The 24,038-nt window shown below is 41.8% G+C and overlaps 1 protein-coding gene across 4 annotated transcripts in view; it reads right to left on the bottom strand.

Moving 5' to 3' along the window:
* LOC132989698 (synaptotagmin-2-like) overlaps positions 1-24,038 on the bottom strand; it is a 67,017-nt gene that overhangs the window by 7,932 nt on the left and 35,047 nt on the right. For 2 of the 4 annotated variants that reach the window (XM_061057468.1, XM_061057466.1), the window contains 7 exons: positions 9,244-9,453; positions 8,748-8,908; positions 4,505-4,642; positions 3,194-3,361; positions 2,547-2,714; positions 589-706; positions 115-248 (listed from right to left, as the gene is read on the bottom strand). In XM_061057468.1, the coding sequence (XP_060913451.1) occupies positions 115-248; positions 589-706; positions 2,547-2,714; positions 3,194-3,361; positions 4,505-4,642; positions 8,748-8,908; positions 9,244-9,433 (1,077 nt within the window). In that variant the 5' untranslated portion in view covers positions 9,434-9,453. Of the gene's footprint in view, positions 1-114; positions 249-588; positions 707-2,546; positions 2,715-3,193; positions 3,362-4,504; positions 4,643-8,747; positions 8,909-9,243; positions 9,454-22,472; positions 22,687-24,038 lie in introns of those variants that run through there. The other 2 variants (XM_061057467.1, XM_061057469.1) reach the window with 2 other exon arrangements.

The raw sequence follows: 24,038 nt of genomic DNA, 5'->3' as shown, positions 1-24,038 counted from the left end.
GATTGGATACAGTGCTTTCATACACTTGTATTTCTTCAGAACAACTGTTTTATTTCTTAATATACATGGTACTCTTTCTTCCTCTCAAAGAGCTTAAACAGTCCAAGACCATACCTGCATCTGCTCAAGAGGAATCTCAAAGCTGAAGGACTCGTTGTAGTACGGATTCAAAGTGTTCTTCTTCACTGTTGTCTTCTTCTTCTTCAGCCTCTTCCCATTCTGCAGCAGGTTAATTTTCACATAGGGATCTGAAAACAGAGGGAAGGCAAAATCACGGCGAGGCTGTTGAAATTGCCTTTGCACATGCATGTTTGGGGCTGCAATGCTGTGATGCACCAACAGATGGGGCCCATGCTGAAGCCAGAGGGAGCGTGAGCTGGTGCATGGTAAGCACTGCAGCGTCAGCACGTGAGCAGAGCAGGACCGACCTAATGGCTGTGCTCACAGGCACGCTGCTTTGTTCACCGCAGTCCCGCTGCAAGCATCCACATTTCACATGAAGCGCACCGAAAGGTCAGAAGAAACAGTGTCAGGCATAAGAGTGTGATAATAAAATGTAATATCTCATTCTCAGCTCCGCTTATATACCTGACAGTCCTCCCACGTCCATTTTCTTCAGGTTCTTGGCCTCCAGAATACAGATGGTAAGTTTTCCAGCAGTGGGGACGTAACGCAGAGAGATGCAAATGTCACCCAGCTTCTCCGGCTGTGAGGAGGTGGGACAGGGAGAAAGTTAAGGCAGGTCTGAGGGAGGTTTTTCATTATCTCTTATTCACAATACGTATTTATACACAAACTGCCCCTTTGAAGTTTAATTCTAGACAAAAACACCATTAGGAATAATTCCTGAGCCGTTCTTAATTAATTATAGTTGATCTTTTGAGAATAAATAATATATTTGAGCCCGCAGGCAACTGTAGAATCAGTAAGTCTTTGTACATGGCTCTTGGGAGGCTAAATTGATTACATACTGTTTTTCATATTCAGGTGGTGCACAATGATTAAAAAAACACATAACAGGCTGCACAAATACAGAGCATTTGGTAAGAAACACACACAACAGTGTTTCTTTCAGCCCTCTGAATCACACTGGTGCACAGACAAAGTTGACACCTTGGTTATTTTTGTACTATGTCATCAGCTGAGTCAGCTGGTCAGGTTGCTCGCTGTGGAAAAGTGTTTTCTGCTCCGAGTTTCTTTAAAATGTACTCCAGTTTACATAAAACTTCTCTTTTTAAGTTGCATTCGAAGTATTCTATCATCTATACTGCTTTTTCCTGTTGGGGGTTGAGTGGTGCTGGAGCTGATCCCAGCTGTCACTGAGTGAGAGGCAGGGTACATCCTGGACTGTTCGCCAGTCAATCCCAGGGCTGACATATAGAGAGGGACAACCGGCCACACTCACATTCACACCTACAGGCAATTTAGAGTCACCAATTGACCTAACATGCATGTCTTTGGACTTTGGGAGGAAGCCGGAGTATCTGGAGAGAACCCACACATGCACGGAGAGAACATGAAACTCTGCAAAGTGCAGCCTTCTGCAGTCTATATACCATATAATATGTTTGACAAAAGAATAACCAAAAAAGATATTCTCAAGATTGTGAAGTGTCGCCTTTATAAACAGAGAGCACTGACACATTTGCTTTAAAACTGTCGCTTACAGTTTCCATTTTGGAACTGAGCAGGTGGTGGACGGTGGATTTAAAACATTCTGAAAGCTGAACAAAGCTTCCTTTTGCATTTGAGATTTATGCTTAAAGGGGATGCAAAATCCACTTTTACAGTGTTTTTGAACATGTATTTGGGTAACCTGAGAGTCTACTGACCCACAAAGTGTGAAATAAATCCATCCAGTCCTTTGTTTGTGGTCTGCATAACTCTTACAACACAGGGAAAAATGCTCCATTTCAAATTTGCTCTCGTTGTGATGTCACAGTGGGATTCTGGTAAAAAGAAAATACCCTCCCCTCCCCTGGTATCGCCACCCATGGACTCCACCCCCAGCCTAGAGCAAACCTGGGCAGGTCCGCCATTTTTATTCTCGATAGTGAAGGAGTGATGTCTACCAGGAAAACTCAGGGGGAGGGGGGGCTCATTTCATTTAAAGAGACACACACATCTGAGAGAGCTGGTTTATACAGGGTCACAAACCTCCTCTGGTGCTTGATTCATATTATATTTTGAACCACAGCAGTAAAGCTGAAGGATGGACAGCTAAAAATGATCTGGAACGCACTACAGTATGAAGCTCCATAAAGCTGAGGGGAGTAGCGGAATCAGGTGAAAAAGAAAATGTTTTGCAGTAAAAATATCTAACGTAGCCTCTTCAGCTGGTTCTAATTATACATACGTGTTGATATGGGAGAATACGTACAGTATGTTGATAATGGATCCTTACATACATTCACAACTCTCAAATATCAATATCTTAACGGTTATCTGCCTCATCAATACAGCTCCTGAGCCCACATCAGAAAAAGTCATGGAGCAAAACAAAAGTGTGGAAAGAACAATTCAACTCTCCGCCGCATGACTCTTACCTCCTCTTGATCTGCGCTGTCCAGGTCTCTCCACTCTTCGACCGGCTTTGCCAGGTCAAGAGCCATCATGGGTATCTTAATCTCCCCGATGACATCATGTTTAGAGAAGCGGTCAAAGTCGTACACGCACATCACCAGAGTCTTTCCTCCCATCTCTTGGAACGGGATCTGGAAAACAGAAAACGGATCCTCTGTCACTCATCTGCAGGAGGCTTTGTGACATACGGTATCCAACACTTCAAGCACAGCTCACGTCAAAGAACACAGTAGTAGTGCAGGTTGTGACTTTGACCTGAAGCTTAAACATGCAGCTTCAGCAGAACGAGCCTGACTTTGAGCAGGGAAATCTGTTTGAATTGTGTTTTATAGAGCTGTGTCAGCAGGCGTGGTGCACCAGAGGTGGCCCTCTCCTTTAATTTGATTCTCTACCACTTTCTCCTTGTCAGACACCTTCAATATGTCTGCTCCTTTTTATCTCTGCTGGACTGAAGACTGTGTGAAAAAGATACAAGAATCTCAGGCGAGACAAAAGACAAGAGGGGAACGTTTCACCCTCTAACGAGCCCGTCTACAAATCAAACAGCATGACGTGCATGTTATTTTAATAAGTAATAACTAAAGGGTGTCTGAGAGTTGTTCCGGCTTACCTTGAAGGTAAAGGTCTCGTTGAAGACGGGATTGAGTGTTTTCTTGTGGACCTTTGTGTCGTACTTCTTCTTCTTGTCTGGGAGGACAAAGACCTTGACGTAGGGGTCAGAGGTGCCGCCGCTGTCCATGGAGAGGAGGTCAGCTGCTTGCAGGATCCCCACAGTCAGCTGGGGGAGAGAGCAGAGAGGCAGTACGAGATTAAATAGTGAGAGTTTCTCCAGCTCGGGTACTGCAATCCCTCAACAGATTTCAGGTCTTATCAGACCTTTTAACAGCTGTTATCAGGTGAAATCTGTAGCATAGATATGAGGTGGTAGTGCACTTCTCTACCTCCTGGTCTGCCGAATAGGCCTTTATCATAAATCATAAAGTGTAGTGTGTGATGCTGAATGTGTTAGTGGAGCTACTTTAGTGTTGTATGCAACCAGTAACTATGAATTATGCATCACAATAGGAGCTATATGTGCTTCAGATAGTAAAATGCCTCTGTGTTCTTTGTGTTCATGTCTTAAGCATTATTATCAAGCCACTAGAACCACTTTGTGCACAGCTTGTTGGTGCAGCCCAGCTTCGAGCTCTCAAACCCTCAACATGATTTCAGAGGAAACTGATTGCCATGTAAGTACGGTCAATACCAGCTCTGGTTTTGTATAATGAGTCCACTTGTCAAAAACCTGCATTCCAGAAACAAGGACTCAAGCTGTCACTGCTAGAATATTAAACAACAATGTAAATAGTTCAATCCACACTTTTACACCAACAAGTTTACGGTTGAAATTTCAGTTTTTTTTTTTTTAATTTTTTTTTAAAGATGTATTTTTGGGCTTTTTGGGTCTTTAATGGCGAGATAGGAGAGTGGATAGAGTTGGGAAGTCAGGGAGAGAGAGAGAGTGGGGAATGACATGTGGGAAAGGTGCCACAGGCGGGATTCGAACCTGGGCCGCCTGCTTGGAAGACCATAGCCTTAAAAAAAGAAGTTATTAAAAGAAGATTCCAAACTAATCAATCCTGTTTAACACGGACAGAGCTGCAATTTCTTCTGTTTTTGTTTTAAACACATCTGAATTCTCTACTACATGACCACAACTAAAACCACAAAGAAACTGTCACCTATTAAGGTTTATCCAATATGACCCAGTTTCCATTTGTAGTGTTTTCAGAGATTAACAACAAACAAAAAAAGGAAAAAGTCTGTAAACTACTTAAGCTTCTTTGCAAATATGGATGTATGTGAACTATACCTGCAAGCTGCTGCAAAATGACATTCAGCTAGTAGTTCTAAAATAATGTCAAATCTTTAAAGGGCTTGCCTTGTTCTCCTGGAAGTCATAGTCAATGGAGTACTGCAGCTTCCCGAGCTTCTCTTTCTCCTTCACTTCTTCCTCTTTCTCGTCTCCGGTCAGTCCGGGTTCCACGTCATCTTCTTCGTCATCGTCATCCTGTTGTTTCTGCAGGGACACAAAAAAGGGAGGCAGGCGGCAGGAGAAGGCGTAAGAGGACGAGTGTGAGCTGGTGGCTGTGCTGAACTCTAAACCCAGGGCATCAGCAGTCGGGTTAGTCACAGCACCTACCTGCCACTTACCCCACTCTCACCCCGGTGCTACTAGTGCAATCTGTTCATCGATGACCACGGTTGCAACCTGACTTGATTTCACTATTTCTTGGGTGACACCATTTGCTGTTTTCCTTTACTTAATTAAGTTTGACACGTGTATTCAAATCTGCCTTACACAGAGGGGGGGGTTTTCTCTTTGACTACAACATGCTGAAGAAATGTCTTTAGAACTGTTAGAATAGTTTATTGTGCAAAGAGTGGAGAGAGACAGAAAGAAAGAGTGAGGAAAAAGTGAGAAACAAGAGAATAAAAAAACGGTCAAAATACAAGGGGTGGACAGAAAAACAGGATCACCTTACAGTATATCGCAATCTAATACAACAGCCATGCAGAAACCTCTGGAAGCTCTTCTGACTGGTAAAAAAATAAAACCTGTGATTCTGAGACCTTTATTACATCATTACAGCTAACTGTTTTGTATTTTTTGCACATCAATATATGTGGCTTGTGTAGGTGCCTGTAATTGTGATATTACAGGGGATGGATAAAGTACTTGGAGCATAACAGGAAAAAAGGGATTTCAACTTTGAGGGGACTGCAATGCAGTTACACAAGCAACAACACAGGCAACTACACAAATCCCAGATATGACTAATCCCAAGTGAGTCATGTTAAGTTGGTTATAAAAAAAAGTCTAAAAAATCGTGACGGCATATCCCACACAGCAGAGAGCTGTATCAGCAAAGATGAGCCAATGTGACAAGTGAACAGGCTGAGGGATATTATGGGTTATATTCTCAGAAAAACACAGCAAAGTTCTCTCATTTTGAAGAGGAAGTGGACCGTTCCGACTGGTATGCTTTGCAGAGACATCGCAACGCATTGCGCTATAATGCAAGGTGTTCTTGTTTGTTTTCTCCACCTTGTGTGCAGGGTTTCAAGTACTGGGCTGTCGCGAGCAGCAGAGCGTCCTTACTGAGACGTACTGAAGGACGCAGCTACAGAGAGGGGATGTGATTTGATCAAACCACCGACGCAGTGATTCCTGACACTTTACTCTCCAACTGGCTAAAACTGCAGCTGAAAATCCTCACACTGATGTGTAAGCCGCTCTAAAAACTGGTCTACTTCAAGCCAGACAATACGAGTGTTTGCCTTTTTATCTCCTCCTGACATCCCAAAGTCTCATTAATGTGTTTACACTAGTATAGCTGATGGGATTTTGCCAGGATTAGTCTGCTGGCCTCATTGCTGAAGCTAACTGAATAACGGTTTTATTTAATGGTTTATTCCACACTCATACTCTAAGGCAAACTATTGCCCCTCTTTTTCTACCTTAGAACAAAATCCATCGGTTTACAGATGGCTAACTGCTCCTGAAAATGTGTTCTGCACGAAGAAGATAAATCAAGTGGTCTGCTATCGGCCATCTTTCTTTACCATCACACCCGATGACTCTTCAGTCTTTTGGTGCCGTTAGAGGAGGAGACGTCTAAGGGATCGAGAGCACTTTGCTCTGATGTGAATATTAAAGCAAAACTTTCATTCTGGACGTCATACAAAGCTGGATAATATCTTAGTATGGCCTACTTTCCTATGGCTGTCTTCTTGAAAAAACACTGATGTCTTCGTAAGACTGGAGGGTCCAGCTACTCACTGATGAGCTGGAAGAGGAACAAGGCACACACACACACACACAGATAATACACACTATCACACCCATCACACACCATACTGTACTGCACACCCCCGCATGTACTCGCACACACATTTTCTTCCATGCAGGCTCTCATGCATGCTTAAAATCTCACTCAAACTGTCTTACATTCTCACACAATATCCTTACAGTACATGTGGCATTCTCTATCTTTGTTGTGCTAAATGCTTTTCATTCAGGCATGCCAGGCCACACAATGCAGGGTCCGAGTTTCTTACTGATGGAAAATGTAAATGTATCACCTTACCTAAAAGTCTTTTAAACCTCTGGGACAAATTTTTTTGTGAACTCCAAAAATGTCTTTACAGATTTTCTGAGTGAAATGTACACATCCATGGAGGGGGTCATGCTAAATTGGAAATGTCTAGATGTTCTCAAACTTCCAGTGGGGGGGTTCAAAGATAAAGACCTGGTGTGTCTGAATGCGTTGCCCTTTGCTCAACTCAGTGGGCTGAACTGTGCCCTCAGGACCAATGTATTGTTCAGCAAAATACGTGTAAAAAAAATAAAAAAATAAAGCCAATTTATTGTTGGTTTAACTTTGGATTTATGGAGACTGCAAACGTAGGCAAACATTCTGGCCCACCATTTCTCCTCAGTGAGACCCGAGTGCTTCAAGGAGGAGAGGGCGTCAATGACTGTCACCTAGTATGTCAGCAGCATGGGTCATCCAGGAAAGTTACTCTCAAGTCAAGTTGTGGCCATTCAATGGTACCTACTGCAAGGGCATATGCTGGTCTTTGTCAAGAGATACAAACAGCTTTATCTGTTGTGGAACTTGGAGCGTGTTTGCACGGGGTGTCTCCGTATGGCTCAGTGTATGACTTTTAAACCCACGTTAATGTATCCCTTTAGAGAAAAATGTGTGCATGACGTCAATTGTTTTGGTTGTGTGTTCACAATGGAGGCCCGTCATGGTGGAAACATGCTCAAAGCTCTCAGTTAGGTAAAGTTCCAGCTATTATTTGACAAATACCCAGCTTACCCCTTGCACATGCATGTTAGTGATCTCTAGTGAGTTGCTGAGTGCACTCGTCATTCAAGGGCTCAACCATAGGATGAGTTTCATGTTCATTTCAAACCATAGACACTTAAACACATCTCTGCTTTGTTGTTCTTGTTTTTTTTTTTTTGTAAAACAAATAGCAAACTCTGATTTTCAAGACATAGCAGTTGGTGCGGCATATCATTTCAGTGGGGTTTGCGAAGCAGCTTAATCGCTCCCATAGATTCCTCAAGCACCCGCAGCACCTAAGCTTGCATAAAAAACTAAGGAAGCCATAGCACTCATTGTCATCAACATTGCAATCCAAAACCCTACCCCTCTCAAGCCCCGCCCCACCACCCACAATCCACCACCACCACCACCACCACCACCACCTCTCCCCCCACCCCGCCCTGGTCTGCGCTTACACAGAGCGGCCAGAGAGGGGCACCGCGTGCTGTCAGACCTACCGTAGGCAGAGAAGTCCACCACAGTCAAGATACACGGAGCACACATAAGACACAAAGCAGGAAGGAGGAGAGCAGAGACAAAGGCAGAGATTGAACTCACAGCAGACACCAAAAGAAGGGTCATCACAGCAAATGCAGTCAGCTACACTGTACGGGAGCGAGGAAAATGACAGATAGAGGGGCCTACTCATTAGCACAATCATATCTTGCGCAGCAAGGCGGCTGGGATTTAAAAATAGCTCCACTTTAAGATGCTTTCTTATTGTATTCGGCCAAATCATCAGTCATGTATGTGAAAAAATTATAATTATAGGACGAAAAAACAACCGCATTGTGCTATCCTCTAATTTTCATAATTACTCTTTCATGAATGGGGAAACAATAGTTGGGCTGAAGACATAAGAGTCCTGTCATTTTCCACTCAAATCCCAAAAAGCACTTGTGAGAGAAAGAGCAACAATAACATTAATGACAAATACTTTAAGTAATTGAAATAAAAGGAGAAAAAAGAACGGGTAAAGACTGTTATTAAAACCTGTGGAGAGTAAACGGCGTTAGAAAGCCATCAAAGAGTTAAACAGTAAACAGAAATGATATGTAATATAACACATACTGGACTAAAAAGGTGTTACTACAGTTTGTTATATAATTAGCTGAGTCAAATGTAGCTCTACATGCATGTTTTCTCTGTATTTCAGCACAGTGTGATACTGTAAGCCCCACAGCTGTTACATAATAGGCTCACAATCAGGCTCCTGATTCATCTACAGTGTACGTGTATAGATTCCCCCTTGGCCGGGATGCAACCTCCCGCGGTGGAACATACCTCTCCCCCTTTGAGATTCTTCATTCCCATGTCACCCTTCCCCTTCTTGCCCTTCTTGTTCTTCTTCTTCTTGCAGCAGCATTTCTTGATGATGCAGAAGCAGCATGTTAGAATGAGTAAAGCAGCGACCACAGCGATGGCAATGATGGCCCAGGACGGCACTGAAGAGGACATACAGATCAACACAGAGATCCAAAATCCACACATGGAAAGAGAAGAAAAAGAAGCAAATACTTTGACATTTAACCAAGCAATCATTTAGCCCTCTTCATGTCATGTCCTAGGCCAAACATATTTAGTGAGAGGTGCTAGGTTAGCAATTAGATTGGGTGTAAATTAGATTCCTTTGCCATTAGGAAGGGCAGCCAGTGATCAATAGTGAATAAAGACATTATGAGGCTGCCGATGCCTGAAGCTAAAGAGAGAATCTAATTCAAAAATCATTGCTCAGAGTCACATCAGTACAAAGTCGGCGGGGTCTTTGTCTGGCACTCACGTGGGATCTTGTCGATTTCATTCAGGAACTTGTTCTTGATCTCGTCGAAGGCATCGTTCTTGTCGACCGGCTCGGTGGAGTTATCAGCGGAGACTAATGCGACGGGGGCTGGAGTCACAGTCAAGGCACTGGCCCCCGTTGGCTTGGCAGCGACCATGGGCGTTGTCTGCTTTAACAAGTTCCACTTCATTTAGGCTGCACACACAGTCCCTGAGACACAGAATGAAAACAACCGTCATTAGGAGAGAGAGGAGGAAATGTGAGTATCCAACCATCATTGGCTTGTCTCCCCCCCCCCCCCCACTCATGCCCATTATGTTTAACTACTATGTCAAAATTCCCATGTAGCAAGTCAGAGGGGCTCATTTAACCAATTTTCACATTTTTGGAAACATTAAAATCAGAGGAACCCCATGCAGAGTTCCTGTTTGTTGTGCAATTTTGTATTTCACAAAATAATTCATGCATAAAGGTGATAACACACTAGCTTTTATAGTAATGTATTAAGTCAGCAGAAGAGAAATCAAAAGGGAATGTTTCTCAGCTATGGTTTAACTTGTCTCACTAAACAGATTGATAAGGTGCGATGCATAGAATGTTCTACAAGCTGTTTAAAGACATGATTCTTCACTGAACATCATGCAGTCTTCAGAAAATGTCCAAATAATGAAACAAGTGTTGCTATCTCTCAGGTGGAGAGGGCCAGTTGTTGAAAGATCAGTCGTTAAATCCCTGCCAACATGTAGAAGTGTCCTGTAGGAAAACTATGAAAACCAAATTAATGTGTATGCATGGGAGAAAAATCTAGCTGGATAAAATAACAAATAAACGCCCATGTCATATTATTTAGGAACACACTTGCATAACGTGAATGTCAGACTAGATAGGAAGGAATTGATTGAACTGTTTTTCCCTGCAGTTGCTGATAGGATTGAGAGAGAAGAGTGTCTTCAAAAGATCCACGCCTGAGCCTTTTTTTTCTTTTCTACATCTGCCACGAGAGCAAACACAAACTGGTTCTGCTGGATTTTCTGATGAGTTCAATGGATGCAGATGACAAATAGAATCATAAAAAGACAATCCATTCCCAACAAAGCAGCCCTCACATCGAGTCAACCTTATGAAATATTCAAAAGTATTCCTTTAAAGTATAACTTTAGGTATTTAAAAGTAAAATATTGTTGCTGTCCATTCACAAACTTTACTTTACTGTACACTTTATTTCAGACCCATAGATCCATGTGAAACCTTAAGTAAGCACAAGAAACATAAATACAGGGGCGCTGGTAGCCTAGTGGTTATTGTGCGTGCATGGAGGCTATAGTACTTAAGAGGCCCGGGTTCAAATCCTTTTCCCCCATGTCGTTCCCTACTCTCTCTCTCTCCAATCTCTGACTCTATCCACTGTCCTATCTCTATATAAAGGCCCAAAATAAACCTCCAATCACAAGGTTTTTGTTACATGAATGTGAATGAAATAATTTCCAAATCAAGTTGGTGCACATTGGCTCATCGTTTTTTTAGTTTAACAACAAAAGCACATTTAGTACCCAAGGATCAAATCATAATTATCACAATCAAGTTATATTTTTGTCTTTGCCAAAGGCCTCTTTGTCCATCAAATTAAAAGTATCCACGCCAAAACAAATTAAGAACAAAGGCAGCTGGAAGCACCTTGTGAAAAATTAAATGATCTATTTAAGCCCCTGATTGACACGTGTCACCCTTAAGCCCACAAAGTGTTTGGTTGAAAAAAAAAAAAAATGTAATAAGGCAATTCCAACCGAGTGCAAATAAATGAATTTGATGACTCTAGCCAGACTCATTATGCTCAGACTTGAAAAAGGTCATTTTACCTTCTTTACATTAAGGTCACATTGGTATGACACAGCAGTATAACTCCTAAATATACATCCAAATAATGACAACAATCTTTTGATTCATCAATCCATCCATCCATTATAATATAAGACTAAATAATACAGCGAGTGAAAAACAACTGGGACAACATTTCAAACATGTGACAACTTAACTGATCCAAGTTCTTAAGCTTTTGGCTTTCTAACATTCGATCCATTTTTTCTGAGAGGTAATTAACCTTTATTTTGTATAATGAATAACTATAACAGTCAACACCGTAGTCTCTCATTTCCCTTTATATCTGACAGTGTTATGCGGTCAGTGGACAACGACTTGAGACCATTTACCCACGATATATTCACAAGAAATAACTATCATTTCACATTTGTTTTGTCCTGTGTCTGCCCTGTAGTCAAGCCAACAGAGCCTGGCCAGGGGAGGTGTTTCACCAAAGAAACTAAATGAACATCTACAGGCTGTTGTAACTACAGGCCAAACAAATGTTCAATCAGAGCTCTTATCGGTTCCAGAAGTCACACTGTGACAAGTGCAGCTGAGAGCGGCCTGTCGCCAGAGTGATGAGTGATCGAGCAAGACCTGGATCCATAGAAAGATGACGAGCATAACAAGAGGTGACTTCTGACGTTGATTTTATTAACGTCATGGTGATACGGGCAAAAAGAGGAGGAATTTCCCATTTCTCGACTGTCACTTCTCCCAGTCGGTGCCTGAGATTCTGCTTCTATTTATTGCCACGTATAAATTATTCAAATTCAGACTGACAGCGGGAAGGATAAGCTCATATTATTCACAGGCCAAGAACCATTTATACATCTTAAAATATACGTCTCTGAAAAGATTGGTGCAGCCTTTATGTACGCTGAGGTACGAATAGCCGTCGTCTTGTTATAATATACTGAGATGGGAACTAGGTTATTGGGAAAATTGAGAAAATGACTCAGAATCACTATAACCCATCACATATTTGAAAATGAGAGTGTTGCTCAGTCAGACAGCAATCACAGGAATCACTTTCTCTTCTGTATCGTCCATTACTTTAGATATTGTGTTAAAAGCATCCACTTGCATCTGTGGTTTATGCTCATTTCACCCTGTTTGTCCCTCACATCCGACCAGTTAAATTAACATTCATGGATATGAGCTCAAGCTGTTTTATCTCCCACACTTTGAGGGCGACAGTGAAGAGAGACAGAGAGGACACAGACGTGCATGTTTCTGTTTTATGACCATTAGTCCAAGTTAAGTGAAGCTTTTAAGACTCAATCCATGACAATTTTTTTTTTACATGAATACGGATGTCATGTATCCTCTTTAATCTATAACAAGATTGTCGGGTTTAAGAAAGATAAGATTTGAGAAAGCCAATAAACTTCATCCGTTTAATAACAACTAGATCTGAATAATCCATCTGGCTGTTTTAACCCAGAGCAGCATCTCTTCATGCTAGCAGCTCTGTGAGACTGCACCTCAGCACAGCAGTGACCTGAGCTAAATGCTAATGACAGCATGTTGACATGCTCCCAATGACAGGGCTAACATGATGATAACTGATGTTAGCATGCTCACATTTGCTAACACTTGCGACAGACTGAGGAAAGCTAGGGCGTCGTAAAAGTCAGAAGTGTTTGGGTTTTGAAAAAATGATCAGACAAAAAGACATTTTCCTAAAGCATGTTTTTATTTTAATTGTTGTTATTCTTGTCTGTTACTTTTGAATGCTTTGTTTCTGCAATGTTCAGCACTTTGGATCAATCAATGTTGTGTTTAAAGTGCTATATAAATAAAGTTGATTTGATTGTGATTTGATTTGATGTTCACTGATCCTGTGGGAAGCACAAATTTATGCACCAAAACTCAAGGCAATCCATCAAACAGTTGTTGAGATATTTCGGTTTGGCCCCACGCAGTTCACCAGCTAACAGAAACAGTCAATCCTAAAGCCACTGTAGAGGCATGGCAAAATATCAGACAGACGTGGACTGCGCTACTCTAAATTACTAAGATGATAAATGGATGCAGCGGCAACAAACTTTAAGCAAAAATCTACAATTAAGTTATGTTTCCTTGAAAGAGGCACGTTGGAGATTCAATCTCTGGAGCAACTATTACATTTTGGAAAGGAAGTAATAGAGCACCACATGCCTCTTGCTCATTAACATCACTGAGATGCCCTTGAGTCAGGCTCTTAACCTCCACCTGCTCCAGTGGAGCCACACTGAGAGCAGATCAGACTATGGTTTTTCTGGGCAGCATCCAGGTGACAACCTGTGTTAACGAGTGAGCACGGAGCCGGCCGTTTTGTTGGATTCCTTCCCTGGATGAATAAAAAAGTTAAAAATAGACCTCTTATCCAATACGTATTCCATATTATTCTCAATTACTCAATCGTGTGGGAGTTTTTAGCTCCATCTCCCAATGTACGTCTCATTTCGTTAGCGTTTGAGTCATCAGAATTAGTGAAAACAAAATGGCTCTGCTCCACGGCCCAGAGCAGAGCAGCTACGGGCATGATCCGGCCCTTATCACTAAACACACTGCTCTGAGTTGGAGGGGGATCAAGCACTTTTATCTTTAGTACACAAACAAATACCGTGTAGAAAACCCACGTATGAACACGGCAGTAGAATTAAAAAGTGAAACTGTGTTACAACAAGGTTATATGTGTCTATTAAAATATAGCATCCTAAACATATGGGAAGGGGAAAAGGCTATGATAACTGTGGAAAACATGATTTCATACTGTGAGGGGTTGTATGGAATCTGGGGGAGCTGTGTGCTTGTTTCATTTCACAAGAAATAAAAAAACACATTTTTAACAAACACAACAAGTCTTCTTCTGTTATAGAAATAAAAAAGCTTTACATTTCCATTTAATAACAGACAACCAGAGTCTGAATAAGAATAACTTCATGCATTATAAGGATGCATCAGAAGAAGATTTGCTATAGCGTGGCTGACAGCGTCATAATGAATGTCACCTTTGTTGGTTATTGCATTATAGAGGACATCAGTGTAAAGAGCTTAATGTATTATTATATAACATTCTTTGCCTTCTCTGAACCGTCTTCTTCAGGATTTATAGTGCAGATAAAACAACAGAAATCCATAGAACATAATGACTTTGACCCTGAATGTTACATACAGGGAATATCTGGTTTTGATTTAAATGCACCTTTAAAAAAAAAAAATCAAGGCACTTCTATGCCAGAAAGGAAACAAATGGAAAAGGGTTAGGGTTAGGGTAAGGTGAAGCGATATGCAACGAAGTTCCCTAGCAAGACTTGTATCAGGCATCTTAACCCCCTTAAGCTACTGGGTTGCAACCCGAGGTATATTCAATGAGCCTCACTTTGTGTGTTTTAGGATTCTTAATAGTACAAGACATAAATATGTCTTATACTCTTATGAGTACAACACGATGAACACTAGAAGACTATCAAATCATACGCATCACATGTTGTCTTCATCAGCACTATGCGTCACTAAGAAACACTCAAAGACGCCTACAGGCTAAATGCTTTTACTTAATTACCTCCCACCCGGTAAACACACATCTCCTTATTTTCATGTATAGTATAAAAGCACATGACCAGGGAATGTCTTAGTTGATCTGACGTCATGCGTGTGATGACCTACTGACCACATAGTGTGACATCCTCCCAAGTGACAGGAAAGCCCAGCCTGGGGATAAGACAACTCGCGAGGGGAGATGGTTGTGTTTATGGAGGGCCTATTAGCACCCAGGTCAGATCTAGGAGAAAACAACCCAAGGAGAGCGGGCTAAAGTCAGGCAGCTGTTTCATTACACGAGAACAAGTAACCTGAAAAGCAATTAATTATTAACCCAGAGCCAGGCAGCCAAGTCCTTCATTTCCCAGTGGCCCTTACAACTCTCCTGTAGCGCAGCTAACACAGCTGTCTGCCAGTAACTGCTTTATATATATGTGTGTGTTTTTGAGTTACATTTCCATCCATATTTTCTTATTAAATGCAGCACATGTTTCAAATCCTTTCAAACGTCTTAAAATGGCTTCTGTTGTGAAAGCAGAAAAGAAATGGTCACGGGGTCATGAGACTCCAGCTCGGGGCAACAGTCAGAAGCAGTGGGGCGGCAAATTAAGTATTGAATATTAGGTGCTGTGAAAAGGTCGGCGAATTCAAAGAGAAACCAATGAGCAATGTCTGTTCGCTCGTCACATGCCCAACAGACGACCTGAGTCCTCAAAGACAGAATTATACGACACCAATGAAATGATTCAGCCCCCACCGAGGCCCTCTGCCATCTGTGACATTACGGGTTATGCGTGGGTGGGTGGAGTGCTTGGCCTCCAGCCGAAGTAGCTGAGCATCCTGTGCAGCTTCATTTCCTCTAAGTCTCAGTAATATGATTTCTACTGTAGGCTGGGTTGGGTTATTTAAAAATGTAGCAGAAGTAGTAGGGAGACTGTTAATTGGATAATTTCAGATTTAGGCTGATGCAACTTGCATGCAAATTGGAATTTCTTAAACAGCGGGGCAGATTATCTCCTACTGAGGAAATGCACGTATGTGTGTGAATGTGTGTGTGTGTGTGCGCGCGCGTGTGTGTGTGTGCTCCAACTCTCTATTTTCTACTGCTCATGCTGAGTGACTCTTTCATCTGATCCCACTGAGCTATTTTAGGTAGTGAGCCGACTTGCCAAGATATGGAGGATATTATTCAAAGGGTAATTGTTCAAAGACATGCATCTTGAATTTATGATAAACACACTTGAAGATACGGGGAAGCGAATATTGCCTCAACATCGACGGAGTCACGTCTGACCTCTGATCCGCCTGGACTCCATTTCAGCTAAAAAAAAAATGTGTACAGGAACATTTCGAGAAAAAGGGGCACGGTATTTTATTAGATCCATCAGACGGAGCATTACTACAGTCAGAGAGCTCAGCAGAGATGGTGGAGTTGTTTCAATTAGAGATAATGTGCAGCTTTGTTCCTGAACTCTTGCTACTCTATGGTAATTTACCCCTGCTGAAATGGACTTGTGGCTCCCGCAGTCATAATGGTCTCTTTTTGGCCAAGTTTTAATAGGATTACAGAGGGGATACTGATGGCTGCTTTGCTTGTTATTTACCACTGATGGATGAGACAGTGCGTGGAGCTTGGCCTGAGTCCAACCGACGAACAAAATAAGTTATATATGCGGAAACATTCATTATGAAGAAACAATCACAGCAAATGTTTTTGTACTACCGTAAATTTAATTGACTGGTTGAAACAGTTACCTCAGTGGAAATCAAAATATTGAGATTTTAGAAAACTTTTATTCGAAATTTTAAAGAGAAATTTAGAAAAAAAAAACCTTCCTTGGGAATTTTTTGTTGCATTGCGTCAGACATTTTCAAGAATTTGTCAGGAACTTTTGGTTGAAATTTTGGTGATTGTCAGATTTTTCCTTCTGAAATTTGATAGTTACTTCATGCTCCCTTCAGGTTTAACACTGTATTGCAAAAGTCTGGATAAACAATGAGAGAAACCTACAGTTGGACATTTGTTTAAAGGTCTTTCCAACTGTCTAGTCATGACACAACGGACCTTTTAGTAACTTAAAGGAAAAGCTTTTTTAGAATATTGTAACAATTTATCAAATATATCAAAAGTTATCTACCAAAATGTATCGATACTTGAGAATATGATGTAATGCATAAATATAATGTAACATAATTCAGCATCATTATACATACATTTGTGTGTGTGTAGATGTGTTGTTATTCTAAAAAAGCTTGATACATGTAATCCTGAAAACAGAGACACAGTTACTGCTCCTGCTACCCCTCTTTTAACAGCCAAAAATATCACTCACTATGAGTCTGTACCAGGAAACAGTGCAATGTAACTAACTTAGTCTGACACCTACCCAGCAAGAGCTGTTCGAGGGTTTAAAAATCGTTATTTAGAAATAGTCAGTCTTGTCAATTATTGTCTTTTAAGCTTTTGATGGTCATGTACAGATATGGGTCAAAATTTCAGGCTGCTTCATTACAGAGGCAAACTCCTAACAGGAGCCTTAAAGTAAAAAAAAAAAATATTGTTCACAGATATATTGAGAAAGACCGAATCTGTCAGAAAATAGCAATTACTTTTTCAAGTGACTTATTTTTTTCCATGGCTGTAAATTTTCCACTGGAAATACATTAGCTGAAAACTGCTAGGAAAGGTCGAGTAGTTGCATCCTGTACTCTTCCATTTCCCTTCCATTGCTCTTCTGAACCACTCAGCACAAAGCTGTCGCTTCTTCATCTTTTGTGCATGTTGGTCAGAGTACAGTCCTGCAGCTGAACACATCTCAGCTGGCTTGCCCAGTCAGACACTGTAAATGCCAAGTGGCTGGCAGCGACATATATCTGCAAGGTAGCTTTTAGTCGTTACAAAAACACTCGATCTTTTGTCATTTCATGGTGGAGAGCCAAGAGCCTGACAAAGGGCTCGGGCAAACCCAAAATCCCAGCTCGTGGTGTAAAACATATGCCAGAGCCAGATTCTGAAACTCGAAACCAAGAGCCTTCAATTCTCCTGCCACAATGCATAGATAGGAACGTGCCAAGCAACTGTCAGGACGTTGCAATGTGACTTAAACAGTAATTAAGCAATTACATTCAACTAACAAGGCAGTGATATTAATTATCAGCAATACCCTGCCAACTGTCCTGCTTTTCAAGTTGTGTATGTCCCTTTGTTTGGGTTCATTTTGGACAATTAGCATAAAACTATAATTAGCTAAGTGTTAATGGTGGCTTTAAGTTGTACCAAATCTTGCTATTTTAAAAGCTATTCATACATCAACATTGCTTTTTGTTTCTTCCTTAACTGATGAATGGGTGTTCTTTTAGGCCTACAGGCCTTAAACTGCCTCTAACCTTTAAATAATGAAGTGCCAAAGAGAAAAACAGGGCAAAAGACATACACACATTCACTCAGCAGCTCCTCTGCAAAAAAAAGGTCAGTAGAATTGCTTATGCAACCATCCAGGGCGGAAGTTTACAAAGGTATCAGACCCCTGTGTTTAGCCTTCAGGGCTGCACAAACGCTCTGAATACAAACATGCACAATACAAGCATCCACAAGAGAAGACCGTGACCATCAATCAGAGATGTCAACGGGGCAATTACACGTTTATGTCAACTAATCGCAAGTGCATCAGGAAATCCTGCCGGTTGCCACTGCTCATCTGAGGGCAGCTGCAGAGATAAGGATGTCAAAAAGCCTCGCGCATCATCTCAGAGAAGAGCCTCTCCCTCATATAACTCATTGTGTGCCGAACCCGAAAGACTGGTCCAGAGGGGCTTATTTACAAACCTGCTCGTGTAGATAAAACAATGCTTATTCTCACCTGCAGCTGAATGTGACTCAGCTATTATCAGGAGGGATGCTATAAAGGGAGGTGGGAGGCGCCAGGGTTTGAATGCAGAGCTTGGGAGCTGCAGGGATCATTTACACCCAGTTGCCATACATCCTCCCTCTCCGTCTCAGCACAGCCCCTTTCCCTGTCCCCTGATAGGTCGATTAATCATTCTGTCACGCAGAGAGTGACCCAATCTGCATGTAAAGCCGAGAGGAGAAAATGTGGAAGAGGAGAGGGCTTCTGCAGCACTGCAGATAGGCCTGATCTATTGACATTAAAAAAGGAAAATGTGTAGAAAGAGACTCAGGAAGTGCTTAACCTCATCCGATATAACTGCATTATGGGTATCTTTTTTTTTAGAAATCTACTTTGTAGCTTTCTAGTGGATAGTTCGATTAAAAGATTGACACCACTTGCATTCAAACTACCATTAAACATGAAGCTCTAACCAGTTAGCTTAGCAAAAAGATTGGAAACTTGGAAAACAGCTAGCCCGGCTCAGTCAAAAGGTAAGATTATAAATCTGCAAACCAGTACCTTTAAAATATACTTAATTACAAATGAAATACTATTTGTTTGATTCTTAATGATCAACGGTATTTGGATGAAAATAGCCAAGAACTTGTCGTTTTAACGTTCTAGTTTTTGTATTAATCAAACTGGTAGATTTTTCTTCTTTTTTAACGGGGCAACTACAGAAACATTCCCTCTGCTGCAAGTCTTTGTGCTGTGCTAAGCTAAGCTATCCAGTTGCTGTTTAATATCAAGCTGCAAGCTAAAAGATCCCAAACATGGGGAAACAAATAGCCTATCTGTCCAACAAAGGGAAAAAAGGAAAAAGTGTGTAGAAATGTGGACATATCACTGTTTTACGTGGGTCGTGTGCTGGCCTATTTCTTAGCTTTAATCATTTGCTTGGAAGTTGCTGTTGCTCGCCAGAAAATAGACTTGTCGTTTTAACACTACGTTTTTTTTTTTTTTTTTTTGTACAGATTTGAAAAAGAACAGATAAAAAAAAAGTGTTAGTTTCTGAGCTGAAGCTGGTTCATGAACTTTGTTTGAGTGTAACAGAGCTGCTTTTTGCATAATAATACACCCCTAATATGACAACTATCTGTTGTTGCAGTCGGGTATTTGGTTCAACTAAACAAGAAAAAAAAAGATTAATTTGCAAGCTTTGGTTGGCAGGCATTTTCATGTAATTTAACAGAGCAACTCTGGCAGATCCCCCCTACTTTTTTCGGCCTATGTGTGTGTTCATTTTCATTTAACAGAGTGTAAAACCGAATTCCCCCTGGCAGGATTAATAAAGTATAAATTACACTTCTAGAATCTGGGCTAAGCTAAGCTAACCACCTGCTTGTTGTACATTTATTAGAGCTGTAGCGATCTGCTCATCTTATTCTTCCACAAAAAACAAATAGATGAGTTTCCCCAAACTATTTTTTAAACAAACAACTGACTACTTGTGGTAAATTTTAAGGATGAATTTAAGATTTGACACCAACATTGCCTGTGTTACACAAACATCTCTCGTATGATGAAACACATAGCAATTGATTCCTCTTACTCTCCACAGCAAAGTGGTACCCTGCTCCACGGTACACTCTCTCTGACCGTCACAAATATTCTCTTCCAAGTGGAAAGAAAATGCTGCCAGAGGTCTCACAACAGAAATTGGCATATTTTCTTCCGTCTAAAGATTAAAGAGTGGTGAAAATGCTGCCATCAGCCCAGTAGGAGGTCGTGACTGGTGACAGCATCTGAACGTTTAACACCGAAGCTCTCTGCAATCGCCTGCCAGCAACACGCCATCAAATGGGCCAGGGCCAGGACTGGGAAGGCTCAGCTTCTCACCTGGAGTGAGAAACTGACAGCAGCAGAGCAATTGCAACGATAATGTGACAAAGAGAAAACCACTGACTCATCTCGCAGACCAATATGGGTGGCTTTTTTTTAATTTTATTTTGACCATGCTGGAATAGCCATCTAATGAATGGTAAATGGTAAATGGACTTGAGGTTGTGTAGTGCTTCTCTAGTCTTCTGACTATTTAAAGCACTTTAACACCGCAGGCCACACAAACCCATTCACACACTGAGGGCAGAGGCTGCCATGTAAAGTGGCAGCAACCAATCACATTCATACACATTTACAAGCCTCTGCTGAAGCAGCAGAAGCAACCTGGAGTTTCTTGCCCAGGAACACGTCGGATATGTGGCTAAAGGAGCTGGGGATCGAACCCCCGACCGTCCGGTTGATCGATGACCAACTCTACTAACTGAGCCACAGCTGCTCCCAGAATCAGCAGGAAACAGAAACACAAGAGTGAAGTGGGTGCAAGAGGGGACAGCCATTCAAGCAAATCACCCTACGTGGCTGAATAGTTAGAGTAAGCCTCTTCTCTTATTCCTCTTCTTTGAGCAGTTCCAGCTTTGGGCACCAGCTGCCTTCTTGGAGGGAGCACACAGAGAGAATGAAAAAGAAAAAAAAAGTAATAAGATTGGTGAACTTCAAAGCATCCTCTCATTTTTCTGGTTATGTATGAGAGTTTCAGAGAGTATTTCTCAGTGTGGGAGCCAATAGGAGCGGCCGCCTGAGGTACGGACTTAATGAGCCTGCATGAATGTTTCAGAGCCTGACAGAAAGAGAAAACCTTCAGAGCATGCTCGGCATCTTTTTGTCTCCTGTACTGTGGGTATTGGAGGAGTAAGCATGTACGCAGGTACAGTATACACCTAGCTGTAGATCCCTCAGATCCTGCTTTTGTGTTTGTTTACTACACTCCTGAAACCTGAGTGATCATGTGACCTCTCCCAATAAAAAAAACCCCACTGATAATTACAAATGTTAGACTCTGGAGGGGGAAATAAAAACCAGGTTTGTGTTTCAGGATGTTACTTCAGGACTCCAAGCGCTTTGAAGACAGAATAATAAATAATTCTCTTTGAGCATGATGTGAAAATTTGTAATATTTGTTTTGAAGTTGCAGAGGTTCAAACGTCTAAAAAAAAACAAAAAAAAAAACCACCTCAAAAACAAAACCCTATTTGCTCACAGTCAGTTTATTTTAATTAACTGTAATTAAATTACATCTAATGAAACTCGTGTTCTAATAAAGAGCCTGCTGCAGAAAGGCAGGGTAAAGAGGTACAAGAAGCCAGAGATAGGTTTTGTCCTTGGTTCTGTCACCTCAGTGCTGCCTGTGTTGTATGTCCCATGAGAGACAGCAGAAAAAAAAAAGCATCCTGCAGCACTTTATAAAAAATCCCCACCCTCTATTCTGTATACTCCTCAGCACAACTGTCAGCCCCTTTTTATGCCTGACTTCTCACTCTCCAAAGGTAAAGAGCACCCTGGCTTGTGTTTGTTTTGTTAGATTGAAGGTACAACACAACGGACCTGAATTATATCAGTGTGATGTTTTTTTTCTCTTTTAGCTCCACTTGTTTGTTTTTTTTTGTTTTTTTGCAGTGCTCAGGGAAGTCGTGAGAGAAGCCGGTGTGGCTACAGGGGTAAGCAAAGCATCTGTCAGCAGGGCAGCCTCCTGGACACTCTCCAGGAAAGAGGTACTACACCCACCAGGCTCAGCTAAATGAGGCATGATCAATGAGAATAATCTAGATCCAGAGCTGCAAACTGTTCCTGATGTGGAACCATAACAGATTGCACACATATTGCACGAAGACAAGATTCATCGTTGGATGCTTGGGGGAAGATTAGGACCCAAAGGATCTTCAGCATTTCCCACACAATGAATTATGAAAGTTTTGTAGCGCATGCATCAGGAAGTAACATGCACACACAGCACCTGCAAATACGGGAACAAAAAGGAAAGCAGATACAGTCTGTAAAATGCTCAACTACGGCAGCAACCCCCAGCTTTAGACGCCTCGAACTCTATTCCAGAAACATCAAAGGAAGTGTTGAAGCAAGGCTGAGAAGAGAGTCGAAATACACCCTTACCAGCACTACCGTAATTCCGTAATCCTGCTGTCCACAACTAGCTAACCCATTCACCAAACAGGCATTGAGGGTTAATGTTACAAAGCCTTAATAACGTCCCTCGACCGCTCTCCCATCAGCACCAGAAACTGCAGTCCTCTACGCACTGTTTCCACTGCAGCACTACTTGTTCTCCCATACACATGCACACACACGCTCACTCATTCTGTCGGTGACTACCCCCACCTCTGTTTCTCTCAATCCCCTCCTCCTCTTTCCCTTTCTATCTCTGTCACTGAAAGGATCCCCCTCCTCCCCTCCCCTCTCCTCTCTTTCCCCCCCCCCGCTTCGCTTTTTCTCCGTCTTCCATCTCTCCCCTCCACTCCAGCCCTCAGTACTCAGCCGGCTGATTTGCGATGCTGCTCACAAGGTGCCTTATGCAGCAATATGTGCCCCGGTCCAACGCGTGAGGGGCAATCCAAGAGTGTCCATATGCTCTATCGGCCGACAGGCACCCACCCACGCAAACCCCTCGTTTCAAACTGCAGCGCCGCTCAGGGACTCCATGGGTTTCAGCCGTCTTCCTGTGATTACAAGGCTGCGAGGCGTGGAAAAAAAAGAGTGATTGTAAATAAGTAAACAAGGGAAAAAAACAACATACTGTAGAAGAGACCTTTAGATAATCGGACAAAGACAAGCTGTCATTTGCTTACCGCAGCAGTAGTCTGCTGCTGAGTCTCTTTTTGCTCTTGCCATCTCTATCCATTTGTCCAAATTATGACTTTGGAATTGCACCACTCCCACAGCCATCAAGGAAAAATGTAATCCATGAAAAACAGCACAAAGACAAGCCTGGTATGGTGTATACAAACAAAGATATCTAAGAAGGGGTTTCTTTAGAGATTGAAAAACCTTTTGCAGGCCAACTGTTTTTTCCTTTCTCACTGTCTCATATGAACATTAAAAGTCCAATGGAGAGGGTTTTGGGTATACAGATCACAAAAAGGTTTGAAAATAAAAAAAATACTTATTTCCTCAATAATTAGCAATACCACCCAGCACCCTCAGCATGAGATGCGTCACAATCCCCTTAAATCTGCTGGTTTAATGACGAGATGTGACGCACCCTTTTCGCTTAACACCGACCCTGGACCAGACATTTTGGAGCCCTTCGGGTATTACTGTGTGTCACTGTGAATTATCATGGTCCCCCTAAGTGAATCACCCTCCTTATTGGCCGGCAATGGACGCTTGAACAAGAAATCAATACGGTCTCAATCTGTTAAAAATGGAAGGGGGAGAGAGATGGCTTCTTGTAATTTCAAAACATACAACTGGAGGGAGAGTGTAATTTGTTCGCTGTCTGTTGCAGTGCCATTTCTCAGCATTGGTTCAATGCAGTAATGTAGGGCTGCTGGTTTTGGAATTGGTAGTGATCAGGTATTTATAGGGAGGTAAAGCTGTCCCTGTAGTACTCACACAAAGAAAAATGACTCAGTCACAGCCTTGGAACTTGAATGGATATGGTCGGCTGTGTTCTATTTATTTTTCCCAACAAATCCCATGAAAGCATCAAAAACACATTTG

Source organism: Labrus mixtus, chromosome 15 (genome assembly GCF_963584025.1).
Source record: "Labrus mixtus chromosome 15, fLabMix1.1, whole genome shotgun sequence".
NCBI lineage: Eukaryota > Metazoa > Chordata > Actinopteri > Labriformes > Labridae > Labrus > Labrus mixtus.
Note: the sequence above shows the minus strand (reverse complement) of the source record. Positions and strands in the feature narration are given on the sequence as shown.